The 23,256-nt window shown below is 49.4% G+C and overlaps 4 protein-coding genes across 10 annotated transcripts; 3 read left to right on the top strand and 1 right to left on the bottom strand.

The window, feature by feature from the left end:
• The first annotated feature begins 670 nt into the window (after positions 1-670).
• On the top strand, positions 671-6,009 carry LOC131211803 (probable fatty acid-binding protein). Its single transcript, XM_058205426.1, has 3 exons — positions 671-746; positions 1,036-1,188; positions 5,265-6,009. Exons 2-3 carry the CDS (start codon positions 1,116-1,118, stop codon positions 5,588-5,590), a joined length of 399 nt encoding a protein of 132 aa, XP_058061409.1. The 5' UTR covers positions 671-746; positions 1,036-1,115; the 3' UTR covers positions 5,591-6,009.
• An 819-nt stretch (positions 6,010-6,828) lies between these two features.
• Positions 6,829-12,335, top strand: LOC131212741 (putative tricarboxylate transport protein, mitochondrial). Of its 7 annotated transcripts, none has more exons than XM_058206729.1 (3): positions 6,829-7,096; positions 10,216-10,711; positions 10,780-12,335. In XM_058206729.1, exons 2-3 carry the CDS (start codon positions 10,347-10,349, stop codon positions 11,405-11,407), a joined length of 993 nt encoding a protein of 330 aa, XP_058062712.1. In that variant the 5' UTR covers positions 6,829-7,096; positions 10,216-10,346; the 3' UTR covers positions 11,408-12,335. The 7 variants fall into 7 exon arrangements, with proteins under 7 accessions (XP_058062712.1, XP_058062713.1, XP_058062717.1 ...); XM_058206730.1 differs by having other exon boundaries at positions 10,222-10,711; XM_058206734.1 differs by lacking the exon at positions 6,829-7,096 and adding an exon at positions 7,894-7,990 and having other exon boundaries at positions 10,222-10,711.
• A 207-nt stretch (positions 12,336-12,542) lies between these two features.
• Positions 12,543-19,527, bottom strand: LOC131207222 (uncharacterized). Its single transcript, XM_058199832.1, has 10 exons — positions 19,207-19,527; positions 17,758-19,146; positions 16,890-17,655; positions 15,528-16,769; positions 14,884-15,476; positions 14,692-14,817; positions 14,500-14,621; positions 14,313-14,409; positions 14,056-14,228; positions 12,543-13,981 (listed from the first exon to the last, which is right to left on the bottom strand). Exons 1-10 carry the CDS (start codon positions 19,525-19,527, stop codon positions 13,804-13,806), a joined length of 5,007 nt encoding a protein of 1,668 aa, XP_058055815.1. The 3' UTR covers positions 12,543-13,803.
• Positions 19,528-20,920: 1,393 nt separating this feature from the next.
• On the top strand, positions 20,921-23,123 carry LOC131208482 (signal recognition particle subunit SRP54). Its single transcript, XM_058201257.1, has 3 exons — positions 20,921-22,067; positions 22,147-22,408; positions 22,488-23,123. Exons 1-3 carry the CDS (start codon positions 21,283-21,285, stop codon positions 22,953-22,955), a joined length of 1,515 nt encoding a protein of 504 aa, XP_058057240.1. The 5' UTR covers positions 20,921-21,282; the 3' UTR covers positions 22,956-23,123.
• Positions 23,124-23,256: the final 133 nt, after the last annotated feature.

The following is a 23,256-nucleotide window of genomic DNA, read 5'->3' on the forward strand; positions in this document are numbered from 1 at the left end:
TTTTAACAGTCGCCTCTATAATTCAAAAGAAAAAAAATCCTTTTAACAGTGTGCCTTCGCCGGTAGTCAGCGACAATTGAACACGTGGGAAGCCATCGGTAGCTGACTCATTGTGAAGCGTGTGAGAAAATTCTATCTTCATATAACGTAATTCTCGCGTTAGCCACGGCGTCCAGCATTGAATTTGAATAGTAACGTCGAGGCATTAGAATTACAGAAAACACACAATTTTATGGATGTTGCAACAATTTTCCTTCATCTTACTTTGACGTTTAAAGATGTCCGTTTTGAAATAACACACGATAAATTCACGTAAAAGCAGTTTCATTTATATTTGAAATTAAAATATAATTACAATTCATTTAATTTGTAGCGCTATCGTTATCGTTTCGACCGTTATCGTTTAAACCGGTATCGTTCAAAGTCCATCGGCGTTGCGGTGCGATAACGCGACGCGTCACTAGCAGCGCGTCGCTTATGCAGCCGCCGGCACTTGCTGTCTCGCTTGCTCACATGCACTTGCTCATCCGCCATCTCGCTCTAGCAACAGCCTTAGGTAGGATAGGGGCAGAAAAACGGAGAGAGCGCGAGAAACAAGACGGAGAAAGAGAATAACAGAGACCGGGAACGCCGAGAGACAGAGACCGGGAACGCAGAGACAGGTTCAAAATTCAGATTAATACAAAAGACTCAGAAATTTACTCCTTTTTCAAGTTTTTTCAATAACGAGTGAACTCCGTAAAGAGGTAATTTATTATTCAGACAAAGCAAGCCTCAGAAATTCAGAGCCAGAAATTTCAATCATTTTTCAACTTTTGCCGTCAAGAAATTTTCCCGTTCAACCTACGAAAATCGCGAACACGAAACGAGCGAGAGAGAGAAACTTTCCCTCTCTCTCTGCGTTCCTAGTCTCTGGTACCTAAACATCGAAAGAAGAAGAATCTCGTGTACAAGAAGAAGAAGAAGAAGCTTCAGGCTCAAAATCTCTCAACATAAACATAATAACATAAAATAATTGGTAACTCCGTAAACTAGGTAAACTCCGTGTTGAACGCGTCGCATCGCCTATTTTCATCGCTTCATCCGTTCCGGAACTCCGAGCTTCTCGCATCACAATGGCCGTCTGGGAAGGAAAGAAGTACAAGATGGAGAAGTCGGAGGGCTTTGATGATTACATGAAGGCGCTAGGTGAGTTTAATGTGTCCGTCCCCCACATGTGAAACCGAATATTCGAAGCATTGTCCTTTTTCGTGAGCGACACCGGCACCACGGTGAACGATAGATTCAGTGCTTTGGAAGTGAAACAGTTGCGAATTCCGAAGTAAAACAGTGAAAAAGTAGAATGAAAATGCGGGTTTCCACTTGCACCGGCAAAGCATCACGCGTTGCAGAGAACCGGCCCGGGATGGGCAGACGCTTCCTGCGTCTCTTTCTGGCGCAGCCGGCTCCCGTATCCTGGAGGCCCGACAAAAAACCAACGCCACGCATCGTACGATGCTGATCGCGTTTGCGCCCTGCTACTGCCGACCGGATGCGAAACCGGCCGGCAATTTCGCTTGGTTTCGATGGACGCGTTTTTCTGGCATTAGGATCTTCTCTCCGAACCGGTTTGAATACTTTTGCTGCGAAGAAATTCCTAACCGGCGAGACCGGAGCAAGGAATTCGCTACGCAACGGAATGCGCCCTGCAGCATCCAAGAAGACCGGGGGATGGCGTGTTCTTTTCTCGGTTAAAATGTTTCCGATTATATTTTTAAACGATGCTTCAAGTTTCTGGCACCGCAGCGAAGCGATTGGCGTGAACCTATCCTTCGCATTCTTCATGTATTGGCCATTTTCTCCCCAACGCGCCATGGTTGCCGCATCAAGCAGCGTTACCCGAAGCGCGACTAATACGTGCACTGATAAGTACGGAGGCGCAATAGAAAGGGGTCATTGGCCCACGCTTTTGTCACCAGCTCACACTCACTGCCGGTAGCGCTTGTACCGTCCTATTCTGGCCCCTTCGAACGATTGATGACCTCTTTGCTGTCCAGCGTCACCACAGCCTGCTCGTTTGACGGGAAAGGGCATCGTTTTTATTGGCCTCTATAAAAAAGGGAAAAGCAATTATCATTTGTACTTTAACACAAAAAAAAGAATGTGTTCAAAATTGCTGCGTGCGCACTTTTTGTTCCTACGGTTACGCACCGAACGCCGTGTCTTTAAAATACATCACACGGCGTCTGGTTTCAAAGTGTTATTACTCAGTCAATTTGCATCGAATCCAAGTAGCGTAGCCTTGGTCCAACTACTCTGACTCATGGGTAGCCATGGCATTACAAACAATTAAAACAGAAATCGTGACGCCGGTTCTCGGTTTTACTTTCAATTTCAAGAAATGAATAATGTTCTGTTCAAATGAAGCAGACACTATCGCGTGGCCTAATTAGTAACATCTGCGAAGACGTTCCTAAATCGCTGAACGTTCCGTCCCGACAAAACATATTCTGCGCACCAAACCGGCAGACGTTAGCCCCCGCGAGGACTTCCTGCTTTCCTTGGACAAATTGCAACCAGCAGCAGCAACAGCAACGTCGGCGTCGGTCCGTCCGACCATTGTGAATTAATTAACGACAATCCAATTTACCCACCGGCATGATGCTGCTGCTGGTCTGGCCCGTCAATCGTGCTCGCACCGTGAACGGGGGGCCCCGTTCACCACGGATGATGTTGTTGGCCGCTTTTTAAACGCTTATTTTTCTCACGCCACGCCAACTTGACACTCGTGTCAAACGAAACGAGGGAACACGGAGAAAGACTGCGAAAGACACCGAAAGAGCGGCATGGCCGACCTACCCGGGCCGTCGCTAACGGGTCAGAGAGCAGACCAGGGCGCATTGTTGGCGGAATCACGGTCTCAAGAGGTTCAATTGGTTAAAAGCAAGAGGGCGGCAACATAATTGAATCAAGAATTCAATATATTATCCCATTCGGCTCGGGCGCGCATTGCTCCGGACTGACCCGGTGTTGATTACCTATTTAGACCCAACGCACTGGATCCGGGGTGCGCGGAACGGGGAGCAGTTATCGGCTGGGAAGTGGTTCGGAGAAGAGATTAACGCGATTATTCGACAGCACCCGGACGAGACGGTACCCTTCCGTCGAAGGTGAAACTCATTTAATGGTCCACGACCGTCGACGTCAGCGTGCGCTCATTAGATGACGGTTTATCGGATAATTCCTAATCGACGCCCGGTCGGTGGTTTGACCCGACGTATTGGGCTGAAGGCTTCCCCCATTTGCGTAATTATAATAAACGCATGACAGCCTCAATTTGGCGGACACGTGCACACATTGTTTGATTCCGCACTGATGACCTCGATACGCCGGGACACCTGTTGATAGTGCTTAATAACCTTCCTGATAGTTTCTAGGTTGGACGACTTTCTTACGATTCGCGCTTCCGCTTTGTCATCGATGGCCGCATATCATTTATGAGTGGGTTTACGTTACCGAAAAGGACAGGGCCTCGAACGGGTTAAACGATAACAACGGCCCGAGTGTTGACCTTTGTTTTCCGCTAATCGAGGGTGCCCCTTTAATATGTTAGAAGTTAAGTTAAATTGTTTTAATAAGAAGGTTGCGAAAGGACTGGGTCCTGTGTGATAGGAAGTGACAGCTAGGGGACACAGTGTTAAGGGACAAACAAGAGCCGGAACCCCCCTCCCGATAGTGGTGCCAACCGCTTGATAAACGTATTCAAGCGTGAGGTGATAAGTGGTGTTAAAATGGGAGTGAACGGACCGTACCAAGAAAGCAACACCGGGATGTCATCCTCTTCCAGACGCTTCACCACGGATTACTCATGGTGACATAAATTATAAATATAAATACCGATAAGCAAAAGCGGCAAACAGGGGTGCCTCTTTGGCTCGCTACAGTCCTCAACCATGCCTTCCAATCTTATCGCCGTGTTTGTCGGGTAACGATTGATAAAAGCCAAAGCCCTTTTGCAACACTTGTAAAAAATCAGTTTAAAATGCACCGCAAAATTTGCGCAACGAAAACCTGCCCAAAGCGACGCCCATTTACACCCACGGTGCAGTATAAATTCTTATCGCCCCATTATCAGCAACGGAAAAATTCCACATAATCAATTTCAATCCCTCTGTTTTCACTCCAGGCTGAATCGGTTCGGTTCCTGCTTTTTTGTGTCCGTGTTTGAAAAAAAAAACAAAGTTACATTGTCACCTCGAACTGAATCCTGACATGTTGTGTAACTGGCCCAGGGATATCTTTCAACGGGCGACACACCTTTCTCTGGTTATGGGCTTCTACATTGCAACCCTTCACGATGCTTTCCTACGATGCACTCATGTTTTTTGCCGTCTTCTATCAATTGGCTCGTGTGACGTGTGCGTGTTAATTTAATTGGTTTTCTTTCCCATTTGTATGCGGAACCCTCGCACGATGAACGCACGCTGCCAGCAGACAGAGTCGGTGGATTAATGCCATTTAAAGAACTTCCTTCTTAAGCCACGCCGCCTTCGGCCCATTGGTCATACCGAGTGACAATGGTGGTGACCGATGGACCTGCTCGAAACGCACCAACGCGCGGCGGACCTATGTGTCTCCTCCCGGTTCGTTAATAAAATCATTTCCGGCCGATCCGGGTGTGGTTCATGAGTCGTCCATTACTTCCCGATTAAAACGTATATCGCCTCCCAAGTGCAACGAGTAAAACTTGGTTGTAAGGCGAATGTAACGTTCTTACCATGGACTTTGGCGATTAGCTGCACGTGTGTGGCATGCAATTGTTTTGCAAAGTGCCATAACTTAGCAAAGCAAATAGAAAACACTTTGCACGTGACACGATGCTTCGGAGGCGGAACTGCATCGAAAATTGTTTCTATTTCGTTTTGCCTATCAACCGCAATCATAATCGGAGTGTTCCACCCACACGTTTGCGAGTGTGTGGGTTACGGGATTGATGCGGAACCTACTCTTGGCGGTTTCGCTAATCCGTGCTCCAGGGGGAGCCTGATTGCAGCTAATCGCATTGGTTCACCTTGGCCAAGGATTTTCAAGGGGCGTTTACTGATAACCACCAAGTAATAGCGGGCCCCTTCTTGCTGCAGATCGAAGGCATTGTAATTTAACAAGTGTTATTTGGTATAGCTAACAGAGATAAGCCGCTGCTCGTGGAAAGAAAGTCTAGCTTTTGTTTGATCGTTCGAACCATCTTCCTAATTTCTCTCTCCGTTTTGCTCTACTCTGCTCAGGTGTTGGCATGGTGCTGCGCAAGCTTGGCAACAGCATCTCGCCGACGGTGGAGCTTTTGAAGAACGGCGATGAGTACACGTTCAACACGCTGTCCACCTTCAAGAACACCACTATCAAATTCAAGCTTGGCGAGGAGTTCGACGAGGAGACCGTCGACGGGCGCATGGTCAAGTCCGTCTGCACCTTCGATGGCAACAAGCTGATCCACGAGCAGAAGGGCGACAAACCGACCACCATCGTGCGCGAGTTTACCGGTACCGACATGACTGCCACCATGACCGCGGGCAGCGCCAAGTGTGTCCGATACTACAAAGTGGCAGCCTAAAGCATGGGGACCTGAGAGCAGTGGTTTTAAACATCACAACTGACCGTTTTCGGTGGCGCGGTGGATCTGCTACACACGAACCGTCGGAGAACCGTCCACTGCCGGACGGTCGATTGCGCCACACCATACGAACAACTATGCTTTATACCATCGCGACACAACACACATTACATTTCCAGCATCATAAGCGCATTTATTAAATACCCATCGTAACAGAGGGTAGAGCAATTCCACAAAAATAGGAACAACATCGCAAGAAGACGACATGCTCTTCTCTCGGCGTGTACGAGAAAACACGAACCAATAACGATAATAGGTTATATTTCGGATGAAATGTTATGATTTAATCATAATTTTTTGCTATTGTTTTGTTGCTAAAAACGATAAAATAAAGACCAAGCGTAAGCGATTTATTATAATTTTTCGGTTTTTATGTTGTTTTCATTTTGTTTCATTTTGGTGCACTTCAACATAAGCTTGCCGGATTTTAAGTTGGTTCATTTTTACTACTTATCGCCTTTAACGTTCCTAGTAGTTATCTTATCTTATGGCTTTTCTATATGTAATGTGCGATGTACACTGCCGTAAATGTACAAATAGAAAAATAGTACAAACACAACATTGGAATGGAATTTTTACTTCAATGGGATAGTCCTTCATTGTTAGATTTATTAGAAGCCCCATTGTCATTGGCCTCTTTTTAAACAGAATGCAATGATGCACATTGTAAACCAAAAACGAAACGTAAGTTGTCTTTTGATGAACGAAATTCTTTACCACGTGGCTCTGGTAACGGCAAAATTGAAAACATAACATTTTCACAACCAGATGGCGCTAAGAGCACTCGCCGCCGGCCGTTTACAACTGCGAATCCTAGAAAAATGTTCGCAGTGAAACACTATGGAGAATTTGTATTGCAAATATTATGTTTTGGGAAGAATCTGCGCACTTTTTTCGCAGAACAATGTTCGCAGTGAAACTGCGTGTCAGCCCCTTACGCGCCCCGACAGCGAATTTCGCCGCCCAGACGGTGCTTCTCATTTCGCGGGCATAGAAATCATCGGACGAGCATGACGTCATCATCCGTTGTGCGCCGGACATCGCACGATTCTCGGGCACGAGCACAGCATCGTTCGCATATGCACATGATATGTGTCGCTGGTGCTAGTGTGTAGGTAGTGTGCCGCCAAGACGGTCCAACTCACAGTTTCGGTGCCATTACAAAACCATGGAAAGCCGCTTCGCGGGAGTGTGTTGTGTTGGGCCGCGGCAGGCAAACTCACTGCCACCGGAGGGATTACATAATTGGGAGTTTGAGTTTCACCAGTAGCGGAGCCGGCGTACGTGAGCAACGACGTGAGCGATAAAGTTGTGTGTTCTGTGGCTGTGGTGGGAAAAGTGCGTTGCTGTCCAATTCCAAATTCCATTTCGTGTCCAAATCGATGAATCAGCATTCTATTTCCCAATACGAAACCGTGGACGGTGGCTGTTGATCCGATTCGTAAGGTGGGTGTAATTCCGTGGCACCGTAACCCGTGGATTTTGAATGAACGTTTTTCACCGCCTACGCGACCTTTGGAAGGAAATTGGGAAGAAAATCGATAGACCGAACTGGTGGACGATAACGATGGGCGTAGTGAGGAAGAGTGAAAGAGTGCGGCACCAATACCAACGCGCAATGTTTTGGTGGACACGTTTGTTTTCAAACCGGCGAACCTTACAAATGTCCGAACGCAGCGGAAACAGGGATCGGACGGCACCCGATGGATATTATTTTTACGATTACAACGAAAAACTGTTTTCCAATATTTTCACGTCGTTAGAAATGTTCAATTTTAACCAATTCTCTTGGGTTTGATTTTTTTCACTACTGGAAAATTCATGCTTTGCTCAGTCATAGTCATCGCCAGCTATGTTAGCTATTTGCCTTGTGTTGATTTTCGCAGCAACTGAGTAAACACGAAATCAAATTGGAGTGCTATCAAAATTATGCTAGTCGAAACATTCAAGGATTGAAGCTATCCCATTTCCGCGGTTTGTTACGGTTTGTCAACTAACAACATGAAAACTCTGAAGCGACGGTTGGCCCATCTTATGCGTCGAACCAAGTAGTATTCATTATTATCACATTGGCTGCGATACTGCGTACCACTTGCGGTAAGCCAACTCGTTAACGTTCGACAAACCATCAATCGCACGACGTTAGTTGATAATTTTGTAATCATTTATTCGAACCAATAAGTGCATTTTGTACGAGGGCCTGTGGTTCAGAATACCAGCCGCTAGATATGCTGAGTTTCCAGGGAAATCGCCAAAAAGTACAGTAAACAATGCGATTTCGTATAAAATGTGCTGATATTTTTAAACGTGACTAACAGCAATCAATCAAAACAGGGAACGGTAGGTCGAATGTTTTGGCGAATTTTATCTCCCCAGGGACTGCCGAAAATAAACGGGTGATGTGAACTGCTATGTTGGATCCGCTGGTCAATCCAGCGCCAGCGTGATGGATCGAGTCATGCGCTTCCACTGACACAACCACGTGCGGTGCACGCACGACGCGCGATTACGACGGGTTCGTGTTCCCCGCGAGACACACAAACAAAAGTGAAAACCACAACGAACGACAACGTCGTCACCCGACGACGCACTCGTCGTCAGTTTCACGCCGAGCCTCGAACCGCGCGCAATTCTTGATCGAATCGTTGCCCTCGTGTCGTGCGCTTCTTTTGCGCGGTTCTCACAAAAACCCGCCACGTCCGGCAACGAAAGGATTATTCTTCCTAGAACGCATCACTTTTGCGTAGCTCCAGTGCATCGTTCCCCCAGCACTCCAGGTTAGCGCGGGTTTTTGCGTAACACGGTGATGAGTGGCTCCGTGGCGTGATCTGGGTCCCAGGGTGGGGGACGGTTCGTGAAAGTAGGGCGCCAATGAAGGGCGCCATCGAAACGCGTGTTGCGCAATGGCGCGCAGTTATGTTGTTATTGTCCACGATTCGGCTTCGGTTTAAAAGTTCAAATTTTTCGTTCAATCGACGGCGGACCGCTGAAAACACTCGAATGTAAATCGCGTACCCAAGCGCACTGTGGAATGATGTGTTGACCTCGGAATGACGTCAGTAGGAGGACGAGGCGCGAAAATAAGAACAAAACCACGCTTGTATGTGCACAGTGATTGGCAGTATTTGTTTGAAGCACAACCCTAGCCAAACTGTGGTGCTTTTTAGCGAATTCAGTATCCGCTCCGGGCTTGGCAACACAGTGGCACCGAGTGGAAAGTGCCAGTCAAGGTGAACACAAGATCGCGCCACTCAACAGCTGTTCTATGACCTCTAGCGGGGACCACTATCTTCCGCCGCCGACGTTCCGGTCCAATCATCGGCCCCCGATGAATGTTGCCGCTCACGTCAACTGATAAGTGGGACCACTCGTCTAGTAGGACGATCGATTAACGAAACCACTTCGGTGGCTTCCAGCCATCATGCTCTACAATCGTGCAGGACCGAAAACATACACAACCGGCATTATATAATTGGCTCCGGAAACCGGTTCCTGATTCGCGTGTGCGTGTCGTCCGGGTTGCAAACAAATTTGGCCTCACTTCGGCAAACATACCGATGGCATTATTATGCGCGAACCCTCCAAGTTCAAGGGTGCACTGCTGGGTGCTGGGTTGTGCGTCGTTCCGAACAACCAACACCAATGCAGCAACATAGCAACGCGTTTATCACTGAGTAGGCGGTGACATGGCCTCGTGCCCCCCTACTGGCATGCTTCCGATAAGTAGGGTCTGCGAACGTTAGGTTCATCTGCTCTCAATGGCCAGCATATCGGAAACCGGTCAGGGGATAGCTGTCGAATGGGTAGATCTAAATGTATCGACGAGCATCTGAAATTGAACAGTTATGCGGGGTCAGATGGCAAAATTTTCCCTCACTATTCCTACCGATAGGTTCTGGTTGAGCTCCTGCAATTCCTGCTTAAATAACACTGCTTGAGGAACTGGAGAAGCATTTGATCCCACTGTTGCCAGCCTGAAGCGCTGATAAGCCCCGACCAGGCAAGCGGTGAAAGTGCACCTCACGCGATTCAACTTGCGATCGTGTGGGTCAACCGTTTCATAAGCAGACAAAACATTGTGATGCTACGATGCTTAAAACATCGTAGTAACCATCGGGAAGTGCCTGTTCAAAATTGCTGTTCTCCTGAACTTATACGAGACAAACGCTCGTGAGAGTAACAGTGCTGCATTGTGAGCAAAACGCACCTAATCAAATATAATCGTACCACAGATAAGGAAGATTGCGGAGCAACATACCAAACCGTCTCTTTTTAAGGAGTCATAGTACCTGCGTTTGCAAGAAAAGCTGCGACTCTAGTGGGGTTTGAAATTGAACCAATATTCACATGATCTACCGAGCACACAACTCAACATATTCTGACTACCAAGTCCATTTAAAATTCAAATCCAAAGAGCAAAAAGTGGTGCATTACAATTGCAGTGCGTCCAAGGCAACCTTCGGGGAAGGGTTGCTTCGATGCATCGGTGGGCTTATTGGGAAAATAACCTCACAGTCAAGGAGCCAAGATATTCCGACTTCATGCCGTTTACCTTCCCATTACAGCCACAGCCAAACCAAGGCCGGCCACAGAGTGAGATACGTGCATCGCGACGCATTTTATTACCACCACGTGTCCGCGATCCCGCGTGAAGTGCCATTCTACTTGACCCGCCAGAAAATCCCTCTCATCGACGATGGACCGGTTAGGAGGAACTCCGACGACGCTGGCCATGGCGAGCCCGAAAAACACTAGTCAATTCCGCAATCCGTTCGGGTGCCGACCGTGGATGGAGCAGAGTGGAGCAGCGGCCGCTGCTCCCGGGGCGAAAGGTTTGAAGGGTATCGTGGCCGGCGGCATTACCGGAGGCATCGAAATCTGCATCACCTTCCCGACCGAGTACGTGAAAACGCAGCTCCAGCTGGATGAGAAGGGCGCAACGAAGCAGTACAATGGAATTATGGATTGTGTGAAGAAAACGGTCAAAACGAACGGTGTTCTGGGCCTTTACCGGGGTCTGAGCGTGCTGCTCTACGGTTCGATACCAAAGTCGGCCGTTAGGTAATGGGCGATCGGTGGTACCGTGTTGTGCTTAGCAATGGTCACTCATTTTGCTCCAATCTCCGTAGGTTCGGTGCGTTCGAGAGCCTCAAAGGCCGGCTTGTCGATACGAACGGCCAGCTGAGCACGTCCGGCAAACTGCTGGCCGGGTTGGGAGCGGGCGTGGCAGAAGCCATCCTCGCCGTCACACCAATGGAAACGGTGAAGGTGAAGTTCATCAACGATCAGCGGAGCGCCACGCCAAAGTACAAAGGTTTCTTCCACGGTGTCGGGATGATCGTGCGACAGGAGGGTCTGTCCGGCGTGTACAAGGGCCTGACGGCGACGATCATGAAGCAGGGCTCGAACCAGGCCATCCGCTTCTACGTGATGGAGTCGCTGAAGGACCTGTACAAGGGCAACGACCAATCGAAACCGGTGCCCAAAATGGTCGTCGGTGCGTTCGGTGCTGTCGCCGGTGCTGCGTCCGTTTTCGGAAACACACCGATCGATGTGGTTAAGACGCGCATGCAAGGCCTGGAGGCGGCCAAGTACAAGAACACGATGGACTGTGCGGTCCAGATCTGGCGCAACGAAGGGCCGATGGCGTTCTACAAGGGCACGGTGCCGCGGTTGAGCCGCGTCTGTCTGGACGTCGCGATTACGTTCATGATCTACGACTCGTTCATGGATCTGTTCAACAAGTTTTGGCGCTAAGCATCGGGCAATCGGCCCGAGTCGCACCAAACCCATGACAGGTGCTGTTATTGGTCGGGAATGTGGTGGCACAAAGGACGAACAAATCTTACCGAATCGGTGCAGCAGGAAAGAATGGCAAACGAGACATTCCAGAGGATATTCAGGGATTATAGAAGTTAGTCGACCGCAGAGTACGCGATTAGCGGCGAAAACGAACACATCAATTGTTACATGTAGGGCTTTTAAGCTCCATCTTTGAATGAGGGCCCCTTGGCACTGACTAGGTAGCAACAAGCACGAACTTAGCCAATCGTAGGCTCGTTGTTCCGTAGTCGTTTCCAGCTAAAGTGAACTGCACTACTGTATCAACGAAAAATATCAGTAACCGAAAAACTTACCGATTGCAGGATTAGGGAGCCAGACCGAAACAGAGCGCGGGAAAGGCAGCAAAACATGTTAATCTTTTAGTGTTAGAAACACGCCAATAATGCGCGCATTTCTGTTTTGCAAATGCACCACGGGCCGGTGCAAATTGTGTAGACCCAAAACGGGCCAGTTCTTCGGTGTTGCTTCCTCATGCTTACGACGATCGGACGAGAATATGTACTTTAACTATGCTTAAGGCAGCAGCATTAACGCACGCATTCCACTTTGAAGGGCAATTTATGGTTAGGGTTTGCAATCTGCCGCCACTATTGACACGGCATTGTCGGCGTTCCAAGAGCGGAAGATGTTTGTTTTTATCGTTAGTGTTTGTTTTAATGTTTACGCGCTTTCATTTTGTTCGTTATAATTCGCGCCATTGCCAACCATTTGCGCGCGTCGAATGCGGGTTTCTAGGCGCGCGTAATGGAAACGATAAAATTCCTCACATGCCGGTATTTATATACACAGACACATGTCGTAAATATACAATCCGTTGTAGTGCTCCGTAGGGATGTATCGTAAAACAGTGTTTAGACGGTAATCGTATGAATGAAAGAATAAACTGGACGATTGGAAAAATGTGGTACTTCGGCCGATGAACTTCGAACGACACTAAGTTCCCGAGCTCCATGTCGTTCGCATCCCACCAGCGCAGTTGGTAACACCATTACTATACTTTTCGAATGTTTTTTTTTTCCATTTATTTCGCCGCTTGATTTGACGACTTTATATAACTTTTGTTTTTTGTTACACTACGCAACGTTGTCACTCTTTTCTATTTCTCTCTCAACCGATTCTTCATTCGAATCGTCCTCCCTTGCACAAATATATGGGCTTTGCCGCCTGCACACGCCGCACTCGGAGATGTGGCAGGATAACTAGCTATCTGCAAAGGACAGACACAGTGAATCGAGGTACCACTCCGGGGTTTTCAGGTTTCGTTTCGTAATTCCGTTTTCCATTTCATAGTTTCGCAATTCTATCGTAAGTTTTTACACACGTTCGCTTTCGCATTCACACTTGCTAGTTGCTCCACAGCGATATATAGATTTTTGCTAGCGGGCATTCGTTATGTACAATACTCTAATCGCCAATGAATACAATAATTACAATAAGGTATAATTTAAGATACTGAGAATAAATTTTCCCATAGCAATGGACGCATGGACACCTTTTACGTGCACGCGCCGTTCATAGCACGAAACCTAGAGACACTAGGAAGTGAGTTCACATCGGTTGTCGGTCTTAGTATCGCCACTGGTGGTGCATCAAATAAACAGCAGAGTTCTGCACACACAAAAAACCAAAACTAAACCTGTGCAACACGCTCGTTCGTGAATGGTGCGTCATCAAACGTCTACTTCAACCAGAACCAATGACCAACACCGTAATTTAGAACCACTTTCTTTGCCGCTAGCATTAAAATAACGTACGATGGGGTTCGTGCTGTTAAATTGCAATATAAAACCTTCGTCAAATTGGCCAGCGAAGCATGTTGCCAACACATAACGAATACAAATGAGCATAATAAGGACTTTGTAAGGAAATCGAATTAATCTTTGGAATATAATGTTTTTTTTTCTTAATAGCAAAACAGAATTCATCCTATACAATTTTACGAGGTCGTTTCTCGTAGCGTGAATCTACAGGAGGGCGTATAAGCCTTGTGGAGACGACAGGTCTAGGTCCTATAATCTTATCTTGTACTGTGCTACACTACCTAGTACCAATCGAAAACTTCGCCGGAAGTCATCGAAAAACCGCCTGTTCAATCGATAACTAAAGTAGCATCGAATGATGATCGATGAATTCTTCGCAATGCTAGTAGTGATAGTGATAGTACTAGCAGTAGTAGAGTGAAGTAGAGGTGCCTTACAAAACTGCTGCCCGTTCGCCTGTTTCGGTGTGTGGCAGGTTGAGAGAAACAAAAAAGCACCAAACAAACATACGAAGCAGGGTCCAACGGCAGGACGGTGACAGAGTATACCCTATCGGCTTTTCAGCAGGTTCGAAAGCGTACGAATGTGCTTAAGCAGCTCCGATTCCATGTTGTACGCTTCGTTGTCGATCAGTTTGCGCAGCTCGGACAAGTTTGGCATGTGGTCGATGTCCTTGATGTTGAGCAACTTTTGGAACACCTCCGTCCATACGTGCTTCTTTAGGTACCTGGCGAGAAAGGCCCCAAACAGAAGATGCATATTCAAGTCAGGCTTCGTGACCGTTGATGGCGCATGCTTTACCTTGGCAGTTTCTGTTTGATGTCCCAGCCACACTCGTACTTCTTCACCAGCTGCATGTACTCGCCGAACAGCATCACGTGGATCGTGCCGGCCACACAGAAGAGATCGGTCTGGAACGACCACGGTCGCCCTTCCAGCATCTCGATGCATGTGAATCCATCCGTCTGGATGACCTGAAAAAATTTGGTGCAAACAGAAAAATATGTGAAGCATCTCCGCTAACGGACTTTAGAACCATTTCGTCCGAAACTGCGCACCTTCTTAAATTGTCGCTTTGGTTCGAAAAAGTTCATATCAATGGCACAGCCGAAGTCAATCAGTCTGATCGTTGGTGCTTCCAGATCGAGCGAAGGTCTACGTAGGGAAAAGAGTGTCCACAAAGAGGTAGATTAGCACGGATCTTGCAATCTTGCTGATCGCGCTAAACGGATATATCGAGCTTACATTTTCATCAGAAGAAAATTATCCGGTTTGATGTCGGCGTGGATAATGTTGCAGGCGTGTAGATGCTCCACGATCGACAGAATCTGGCTGCTAAAGTGCATCACAAGGGACTCGTGCATAACCTGCCAAAAAAACAAGTCGATCGTTAGTGAACGTCGTGTGCAACGCGAATGTGTCTCAAAGCGAACTGACTTTCGTTGTCGCCGTCCGTATCTTGTTGTTGATATCCAGTAGGGATCCGTATTGGGAAAACTCCGACACCAGAACGCTCGCGTTCGGTGCTATCACAGCGGCACAGATGTCCATGAACCCGGGAAGCTGGTGAAAAGCAAGGATCATTAGCGAATAGGATTCGAAAGGCTGGATATTCTGTATTCGACCTACCACAGTAACATTGGTCAGCCGTTTCTTCACCTCCGTGCAGACGTACAACTCCCAGGTGTTGGCCGGTTTCTGGTACTTGATAGCCACCACACCGCCGTTCTGGGTGTTCACCGCACGAAACACGGAACCGTACGAACCGCGGCCGACCTCCTTCTCGATGCTGTACACCGTACCACCAAGGGGTACCGATTGACCCTTCACCAGCTTCGGCAGGTTCGTGTCGGTGATAGTATAGTCTGCCGGATGTGCTTTGCTGTGCGATGGAAAGTCCACCTTCGTCAGGAACGCCCGGCACAACTCATTATTGAACGGATCGAGGAATGCCTTCGACAGGTGAGTATCGATCGTTGCGAGGGCCTTCTCGAGCCGTCGGCGCTGCGCTTCCTCGTCGTTTTCTGCCTGGAAGAAGCTACCCTCGGCCACCGTTGAGTTCATCGAGTCCTCGTTCTGGCCAAGGTTCGACAGATTCGACTCGTGCTTTCGCAGATAGCGGAACGAACCGATCGGGGTAGAAGTTTTCGAGAAACCCCCAGTGCCACCACCAACCGATGTTTGCGTACGACGAACCGGTGTCGAACAGACGCTGCCTCCTCCTGAGGCACCGGCACCGGCCCCACTTCCCGCTCCACCAGCAGCCGAAGCACCACTGGTGTAAGTAAACGGACCATTGCTGTTGTCACCGGCGAACGAAATGTTACTAAAGGACGTGTTGAATTCCGAATTCGATTGGTAAGACGAATCGTCCTCTTCTGGCCGTCCGAGTCGTTTCCGGTCGACTACTCCATTACCGCGCACGGTTCGCTGACTTTCGCCACTCTGATCTTCCTCTATGGCGTAATACTCGTTCTCATCGTCATCATCATCATCATCGTCACTAATTCTTTCCTCTTCCTGTCCATAGAAAGCATCCTGCACTCCTGCATCATCAACTTCATCATTCCGAACGTCTTCCTCCGAATACTCATCCTCAACGTCTCCGTCCACGTTCTCCTCGTCGTCGTCATCGTCGTACACCACAAAGTGTCGCCGATTATGCTTCACACCAGCAGCATTCCGAATCGTCTTGGATCGTTTCGAGGATGGTTTCGTTCGCTTGACCAAACTCGGCTGCGAAGGGAGCGAAACAGACGAATCTTCATCTTTCTCACCGGAGTGCGACAGCGAAAGAAGCAGATTAGCATCATCGATGCGATTGTTCGTCTCCTGGACAGACTCTGGCAACAGCGTAACATCGAGATCGTCTCCGGCAGCTGCTTTCGAGCCTTTCTTCGAGTGTTGCTTTCCTCGGGACGCTTTACTGCCTGACTTACTTTTACCAACACGCGATCGATGATGACCACCGTTGCCGGTCGGTGGAGATAGTTCCTCCGCATCGGTTGCTGCCAACTCCAGCCCAAGCAAGGGTTTCGTGTGTTTCGAGTGTTTCTTCGAAGGAGGTACTACCACGACGCTGTGAGTCGTCGCCGCTGGATCCGTCGAGCCACTCGTTTGGCTACCATTTGAGCGGTGCTCCGCCTCACCGGTGCTCGAAAGGGTGTACGAATTCGTCACCGGGGCCGTCTTTTCCTTTTTGAACTTGATAGTAATGGTTTTGCTTTTGCTGGTCCCGTTCTCCGTGGAGGTAGAAAAGCGTATCGTCGACGCTTCGATCTGCTCCTCGTAGTCGTCACAGTTGTTGCTGTACTTGCCACTGTTGGTGCTGTCGTTGTTGTTGATGTTTGTTGTATGCTGGTGCCAAGATGCAGTACTGCCATTCACAGCACCAGCGGCAACAGCGGTCGGTTGCTGGTGGTGCATTGCGGGAACGCTGGTCGTTGGAAGTACATGCTGCGGTTGCTGCTCCTGATGATGATGCTGATGATGAACATGATTCGCGTGTTGTGTCTCTGTCACAGGTTGGAGGTACGGCGGCACAGTTGGTACCGGTTGTTGTTGTTGTGGAGGCTGCTGGTGGCGCTGATGCTGCTGCTGCTGCTGCTGTGGTTGTTGCAAAGCATGATGATTGCTGTACTGCTGTTGCTGATGATGGTAGTGCTGCTGCTGCGGAGGAGCTAATGGAGGTCTACAGATAGGCGTTTGCTGTGGCTGAGGAACCATTTCCATGCTGGCCGGAACCGCGTACGGAGATTGTGGTGTGATTGGTCGCGTTTGTGGTTGCATAGCGTAATGATGCGTCTGTTGTCTCGACTGTTGCGGTTGCGTAAGGTGCGGCATATGGTGCGCGGGGCTGTGCGACTCATACGCGTGTACGTTTGGCATCGTCTGGTAAGACCGATGATGCGCGGCAGCCCTCGGAGCAGCATAACTTTGGTGATTATATCCCTCGTACTGACCGTGCGGCTGCGGCGAGTACGGCGTTTGTGGTGAGTGGTGTGGTAGATGGTTTGTGTGAGAATATTGATGCTGCTGCTGATGTTGCGGAGCGGCGTAATGCATAGGCGAGGGTGAATGCATCGGTACCGATGGCGACGGAGCCGCTGGCGGTTGTTGATTTTGGATCACCGTCGGCTGATGATAGTTGGTCGGAGTCAAATGGGGCGAATGCTGCGACTGAGCGCTGGCGGTCGCAGGATAACCATTGCTGTATCCATGGTGATACGGACTGTGTGGTTGCTGTTGCTGCTGGTGATAAAAGTTGCTTGTATGTTGTATCGGGCCTTGACGCGATTGATGCTGAAAACCGATGTGTTGCTGCTGCTGCTGCTGCTGCTGCTGCTGCTGCTGCTGCTGCTGCTGCTGCTGCTGCTGCTGCTGCTGCTGCTGCTGCTGCGGCTGCGGTTGCGGCTGCGACTGCGGTTGCGGCGGCGGCTGCGACTGATGGTTATGATACTCCTGACCATACATTCGATGTTGCTCCGGTGGCTGATGATGCACTTCCTGCTGTCGATGGTGATGTTGCTGATGCTGGTGCGGTTGCTGTTGCTGTTGCCGCTGTTGGTAGATTTGTTGCTGTTCGTATTGTTGCATCTGTATTTGGCGCATCTTTTTCTCTTTCTCGTGCTGCAACATTCGCGCTTTCTCCACCATCCGCTGCTCGTCCTGTTCCTGGCGTCTGCGATACCATCCGCGGGCACGGATCTCCTCAAGCGAGAATTCCATCGTGGGTCGCTCGGCGTGGAGATCCGGATAGACAAGGTGCTTCGGATAGTAGCAGCGGCGCTGTGGATCGTACGGTTCTTCGAGGCACAGCGGCACGTCCCACGTTTCGTGGTTCGTGTATGCTTCACGCACAAAGCCCACCGGCAATCTGATGGCATCCGAGGGCGGTGCCGGAACGGGTGCCATCCGTTCACCTTGTTGTACTTCAGGCGAGGTCGACGGCTGATCCTCCGCCGGCGTTGGAAGAGCGTACTGGTGTAGATCAGTATCATCGTAGACGTAGCTCAGCGAAGAACTGATCACGTACGCCGAGTTGTTGAGATTACATTCGATGATACTATCTTCGGATGACGTATATTCTATCGCTGGAACACTTTCAGTCGCTGCCGCCCCACGGGCTGCTGGATCCTCCGGCGCGGGGTGAGATTGATAGCCTGGCTGCGATGGAGGCTGCGGATTATGCTGGGTTACAGGCGCTGTTGGTGCAGCTTCGTGCAGACTGCCGTTTGCTGTATAATAAGTCCCATTGTGCTTTTCCTGCTGCTGGTAGTGGTGATAGTGATCCGACGATTCAACCACTGTATTTGTAGCCGACGAGTGAAGCGGATGATGGGATTGCGGTTGAGCCATCGGTATCTGCCCCGAAGCAACAACAACAGCCTGTGCTGGAATCCGTTGCTGGTGCTGCTGATGTTGATTCTGATAGTAATTAGCTTCATTAGCAAACGAGCCAGACGATCGCGTTTGTTGCACACAATCTGCACCGGCAGTCGGCGAAACGTAATGCGACGGGGCTCCTTCCGATTCCTGGTGTGGCAGATAGTCTCCTGATTCGTGACGCACCCTCTTCTGTGGCGGACTTAACGAAATGATTTGCTGTCTCTGCTCAACCAATGTACTTGCCGACCGCTTCTTTGACAACGGATCATTGTATAGCATTCGCCCGGCCAACGAGAGGCGAAAGTTCTTTTGTGCTTCCTGCAGCTCTTCCATTGGCCGGGCGTTCATCTGAAGGCCGAGATTGTAGATCGATTCGGCCTGTTTGAATGCTTTCGCCGCATCACAGTAGTGCGCCCAGCCGATGTAGAAGCTGGCACACTGTGTTCCGATTTTCTTGTTGTACAGCATCTGATACCAGGCGGGCGGTTCCGTTTGCATATCGATCTGCAAAAAGGACATGATTAAAAAGATGACATTGCGATCAATTGCGATCAGCCCGCTTACGAATTTCATCCAAAGCTTCACGAGCCGTATATCTTGCTTGTAGCTCTCCATGTCCTGATACTGGGAGAGACACTTCTCCAGGATCGGTCGCAGATTGTTCGCGCGATCGTACGATCGGTTCTGCTCGTACCAGCTGATGTAGTTGAACCACAGATCGAGTGGATCGGGCCCGGTGTAGGTGCGGAGCGCTTCCTCCCAGGCCTGCTTGTCGGCCTCAAACCGATGATTGGCCATCGCTGCGCCTCCCGCACTCACTTCGCCCATGCTGGCGTTCTGCACGGGCCCCGGTCCAGGATGCTGATGCGAACGGTGAGGATTCATAGCGGGGCAAGATCCTGTACGGGGCTGATCCTACGGCCCTCTTCCAGCACACACGAACGACAATCAGTCCGAGTAACTCGAAACCAAAATCTGGTGCCCCTTTCCCGGGCTCACTCTGTGGCATACGGCCACGTTCCCGCCGACCGCGAGCCGTGCAGTGTTTCTAGAGCATCGCCAGAGCCAATCCTGGAACGGAGCAATCAAAACAAAAACATTGCAGCAGCACGTACACGCACAGACCCACACACAGGCACACACAACCCACGTATCAGGGAACGGCCAACGAACAGTAGCGCAGGACGACTGGACCAGCGGCTACGATCGCATGCTCCGTTCCGTCTCCAAAACACGATCAGCTGGAAGTCCTTCGTGGGAAGCGTCCTTGCGTGTGTTCCCGAGGGAACGATGAAAACAGTGACTCTCTGCGCTGTCCTCTCTGCGGTTGTAGTTGTTGTAGTCACCCAGGAACGAGGTTATGGCGCAAGGCTTTGGGCCCTGAAATAAAGACCCCGAGCAAAGCGATCGGACTCTACACTTCTGGTCGGTCGTCTTTGTTGCGCCTATCTAGCGCTCCCCGTCGGTAGGCTGGTTGGAACGGGTTGTTGCGGGTAGCGGGGCGGGGGTGTAGCGAATTTTCACCCAATTCCTTCGTCTGCTACGGCCCAAACACGGGTTGGATTCGTCGGGGCACGGGAAGGACACGATCGCTATCGGTCAGTGCTCCTCGGTCGAACTGAACGGATGCGGAGCATTTTCCCCGTGTGCCGTGCGAGTGCCAAGCAGGAACGAATTCGGTCGAAACGCAACGAAACTCACTTTTCCCCCTGTACGACGGACCAGCGCGAGTAGCTAGAGTGAGACGGGTAGAGCGATTTCTCTTTTGGACGTTCGTTTCGGTTGTTCTGTCAGCAGTTGAGTCGAGTTCGAGCGGAGTGCTCGAATTTCGGGATTGCAAACAACAGCATTTTTCTGCATAATACTGAATAAACTGGGAGAAAGAAGTGCATTTTGCTACGTTGCATGGTTTTTGAAAAATTAGACTCTTCTACCACTAGAGGAACAAGCTAGTCTGATGCACGAATGAAGCAATAATCTTCACACGATACAAGACCTTCAGTACCCAACCCTGCAGTTTTTACTTTACTCTAACCGTAGGCCATAAAATCGAGAAAATGTACGAAAATGCTGAACAGAAGCCAACACTAGCTTGATTTGCCCTGCCAATTTGTAAAATTGAGCAAAACCAACAAACAATCAGACATGCGTTTTACGATTTTTGGGAGACAACACAGGGTTGTTCTTTTAAAGAATCTTTGCTCGAAACGGACGGAACGTCAATTGAAACGAAACGTAACAATTTGTCAGTGTCAAATCCGTTGGTGTTGGAGCGAGATATTGGTATGTCGCAAAACAATAGCGTGGCCACCACTGTTTGCACACGCAATATCGCGAGGAAATTTGTAGTAAACTGCATTCGTAGATTGTTTTTTTGTGGTGAACACGCTGAACATTGCAGATTTGGTTAATCGGTTGACGTCCAGTGGATGTGGATGCGTTCGTTGTTGGCCCAGAACTGCCAGCATCAGCACTAGCACTAGCGGCATTGAAGAGAAAGGCTATCTAGAGGGTGATTTGTAGAGTGAATCCATTGCCAGTTTAGGGAAAGGAACCGATAGTGGCCCGATAGTCGCCCGATAGCCTGTTTCCATCGCCTTGGGGATTTTGTAATCGTTCCCACCGAGAACCGTAAGCAAGATGGTTTTAGCAGATTTAGGACGCAAGATTACGAATGCCTTGCACTCGCTGAGCAAGGCAACGATCATCAATGAGGAGGTGCTTGATTCGATGCTGAAAGAGATCTGCACGGCGCTCCTTGAGGCAGACGTCAACATCCGGCTAGTGAAGAAGCTGCGCGAAAATGTACGCTCCGTGATCGATTTCGATGAGATGGCCGGAGGGTTGAACAAGCGTCGCATGATTCAGTCAGCCGTGTTCAAGGAGCTCGTTAAGCTGGTCGATCCGGGAGTTAAGCCGTACCAACCGATCAAAGGTCGCCCGAACGTGATCATGTTTGTCGGACTGCAGGGTTCGGGAAAGACGACAACGTGTACTAAGTTGGCCTACCACTACCAGAAGAAGAATTGGAAATCCTGCCTGGTATGCGCGGACACGTTCCGTGCGGGTGCGTACGATCAGATCAAACAGAATGCCACGAAAGCTCGCATCCCGTTTTACGGTAGTTACACCGAGGTGGATCCGGTGGTGATTGCGCAGGATGGTGTGGATATGTTCAAGAAAGAAGGATTCGAATTCATCATCGTCGATACGAGCGGTCGGCACAAACAGGAGGAATCGCTGTTCGAGGAGATGTTGGCCGTCGCGAACGCTGTTAATCCGGATAACATTATCTTCGTGATGGACGCCACCATCGGGCAGGCATGCGAGGCACAGGCCAAAGCGTTCAAAGAAAAGGTCGACATCGGTTCGGTGATCATTACGAAGCTAGATGGCCACGCCAAGGGTGGTGGTGCTTTATCGGCGTAAGTGAAACGCAACTAGAGTATGAGGTGAGGACGTCAGCAATTAACAACTTTCTTCCTGTGTCGTTGTTTCGGGTAGTGTGGCAGCTACCAGCTCGCCGATTATCTTCATCGGTACCGGTGAGCACATAGATGACTTGGAACCGTTCAAAACGAAGCCTTTCATCAGCAAACTACTCGGTATGGGCGACATTGAGGGACTGATCGACAAGGTAAACGAACTGAAGCTGGACGACAACGAGGAGCTGATTGACAAAATCAAACACGGACAATTCACGATCCGCGATATGTACGAGCAGTTTCAGAACATCATGAAGATGGGACCATTTTCACAGATTATGGTAGGTAACCCTGATGTGGCTGGTCAATTGGTCATTTTTACTAAGTAATCGCATTCCATCGCGTTCTTCCACATGGTAGGGTATGATTCCAGGGTTTTCGCAAGACTTCATGACGAAAGGAGGCGAACAGGAATCGATGGCCCGCATTAAGCGGCTGATGACGATGATGGACTCGATGTCGGACGGTGAACTCGATAACAAGGATGGCGCTAAGCTGTTCAGCAAGCAGCCGACGCGTGTGACGCGTGTGGCCCAGGGCTCCGGGGTGGTGGAACGTGAGGTGCGCGATCTTATCTCGCAGTACACCAAGTTTGCGGCGGTCATCAAAAAGATGGGCGGCATTAAGGGACTGTTCAAGAGTGGCGATATGACGAAGAATGTTAACGCGACGCAGATGGCCAAACTGAACCAACAGATGGCGAAGATGATCGATCCTCGAATGTTCCAGCAGATGGGCGGCATGAGCGGGTTGCAGAACATGATGCGGCAGTTACAGCAAGGCGCTGGGGGGCTGGGCAATCTGATGAGCGGGTTCGGTGGAAAATAGTTGTAGTGTTAGGTGCAATTAACTAAAAACGACGTTGACCAGAACGCAAACCGTAACGTTTTGTTATTTTTTAAATCCCGTAGTGCCGCAGCGAGCGTCTTCTCATGTATTTTTACTCTATTCAAATTGTGGTGCGGTGCGAAAATAAAGTGTACAGTTTTATTCGTACTATTATCGTAATATTTGCTAAAATTTTGAATTTGCTCTCAGCCAATGTTTACAACCCTGAACTGTCAAAGCGACGAAAAGCTAAACCCAGGTTGCCACTGTAAGCCGGGTGCGTGTATGAATTTGGTTGGCA

The sequence above is a fragment of the Anopheles bellator genome, chromosome 2, assembly GCF_943735745.2.
Source record: "Anopheles bellator chromosome 2, idAnoBellAS_SP24_06.2, whole genome shotgun sequence".
NCBI classification, from domain to species: domain Eukaryota; kingdom Metazoa; phylum Arthropoda; class Insecta; order Diptera; family Culicidae; genus Anopheles; species Anopheles bellator.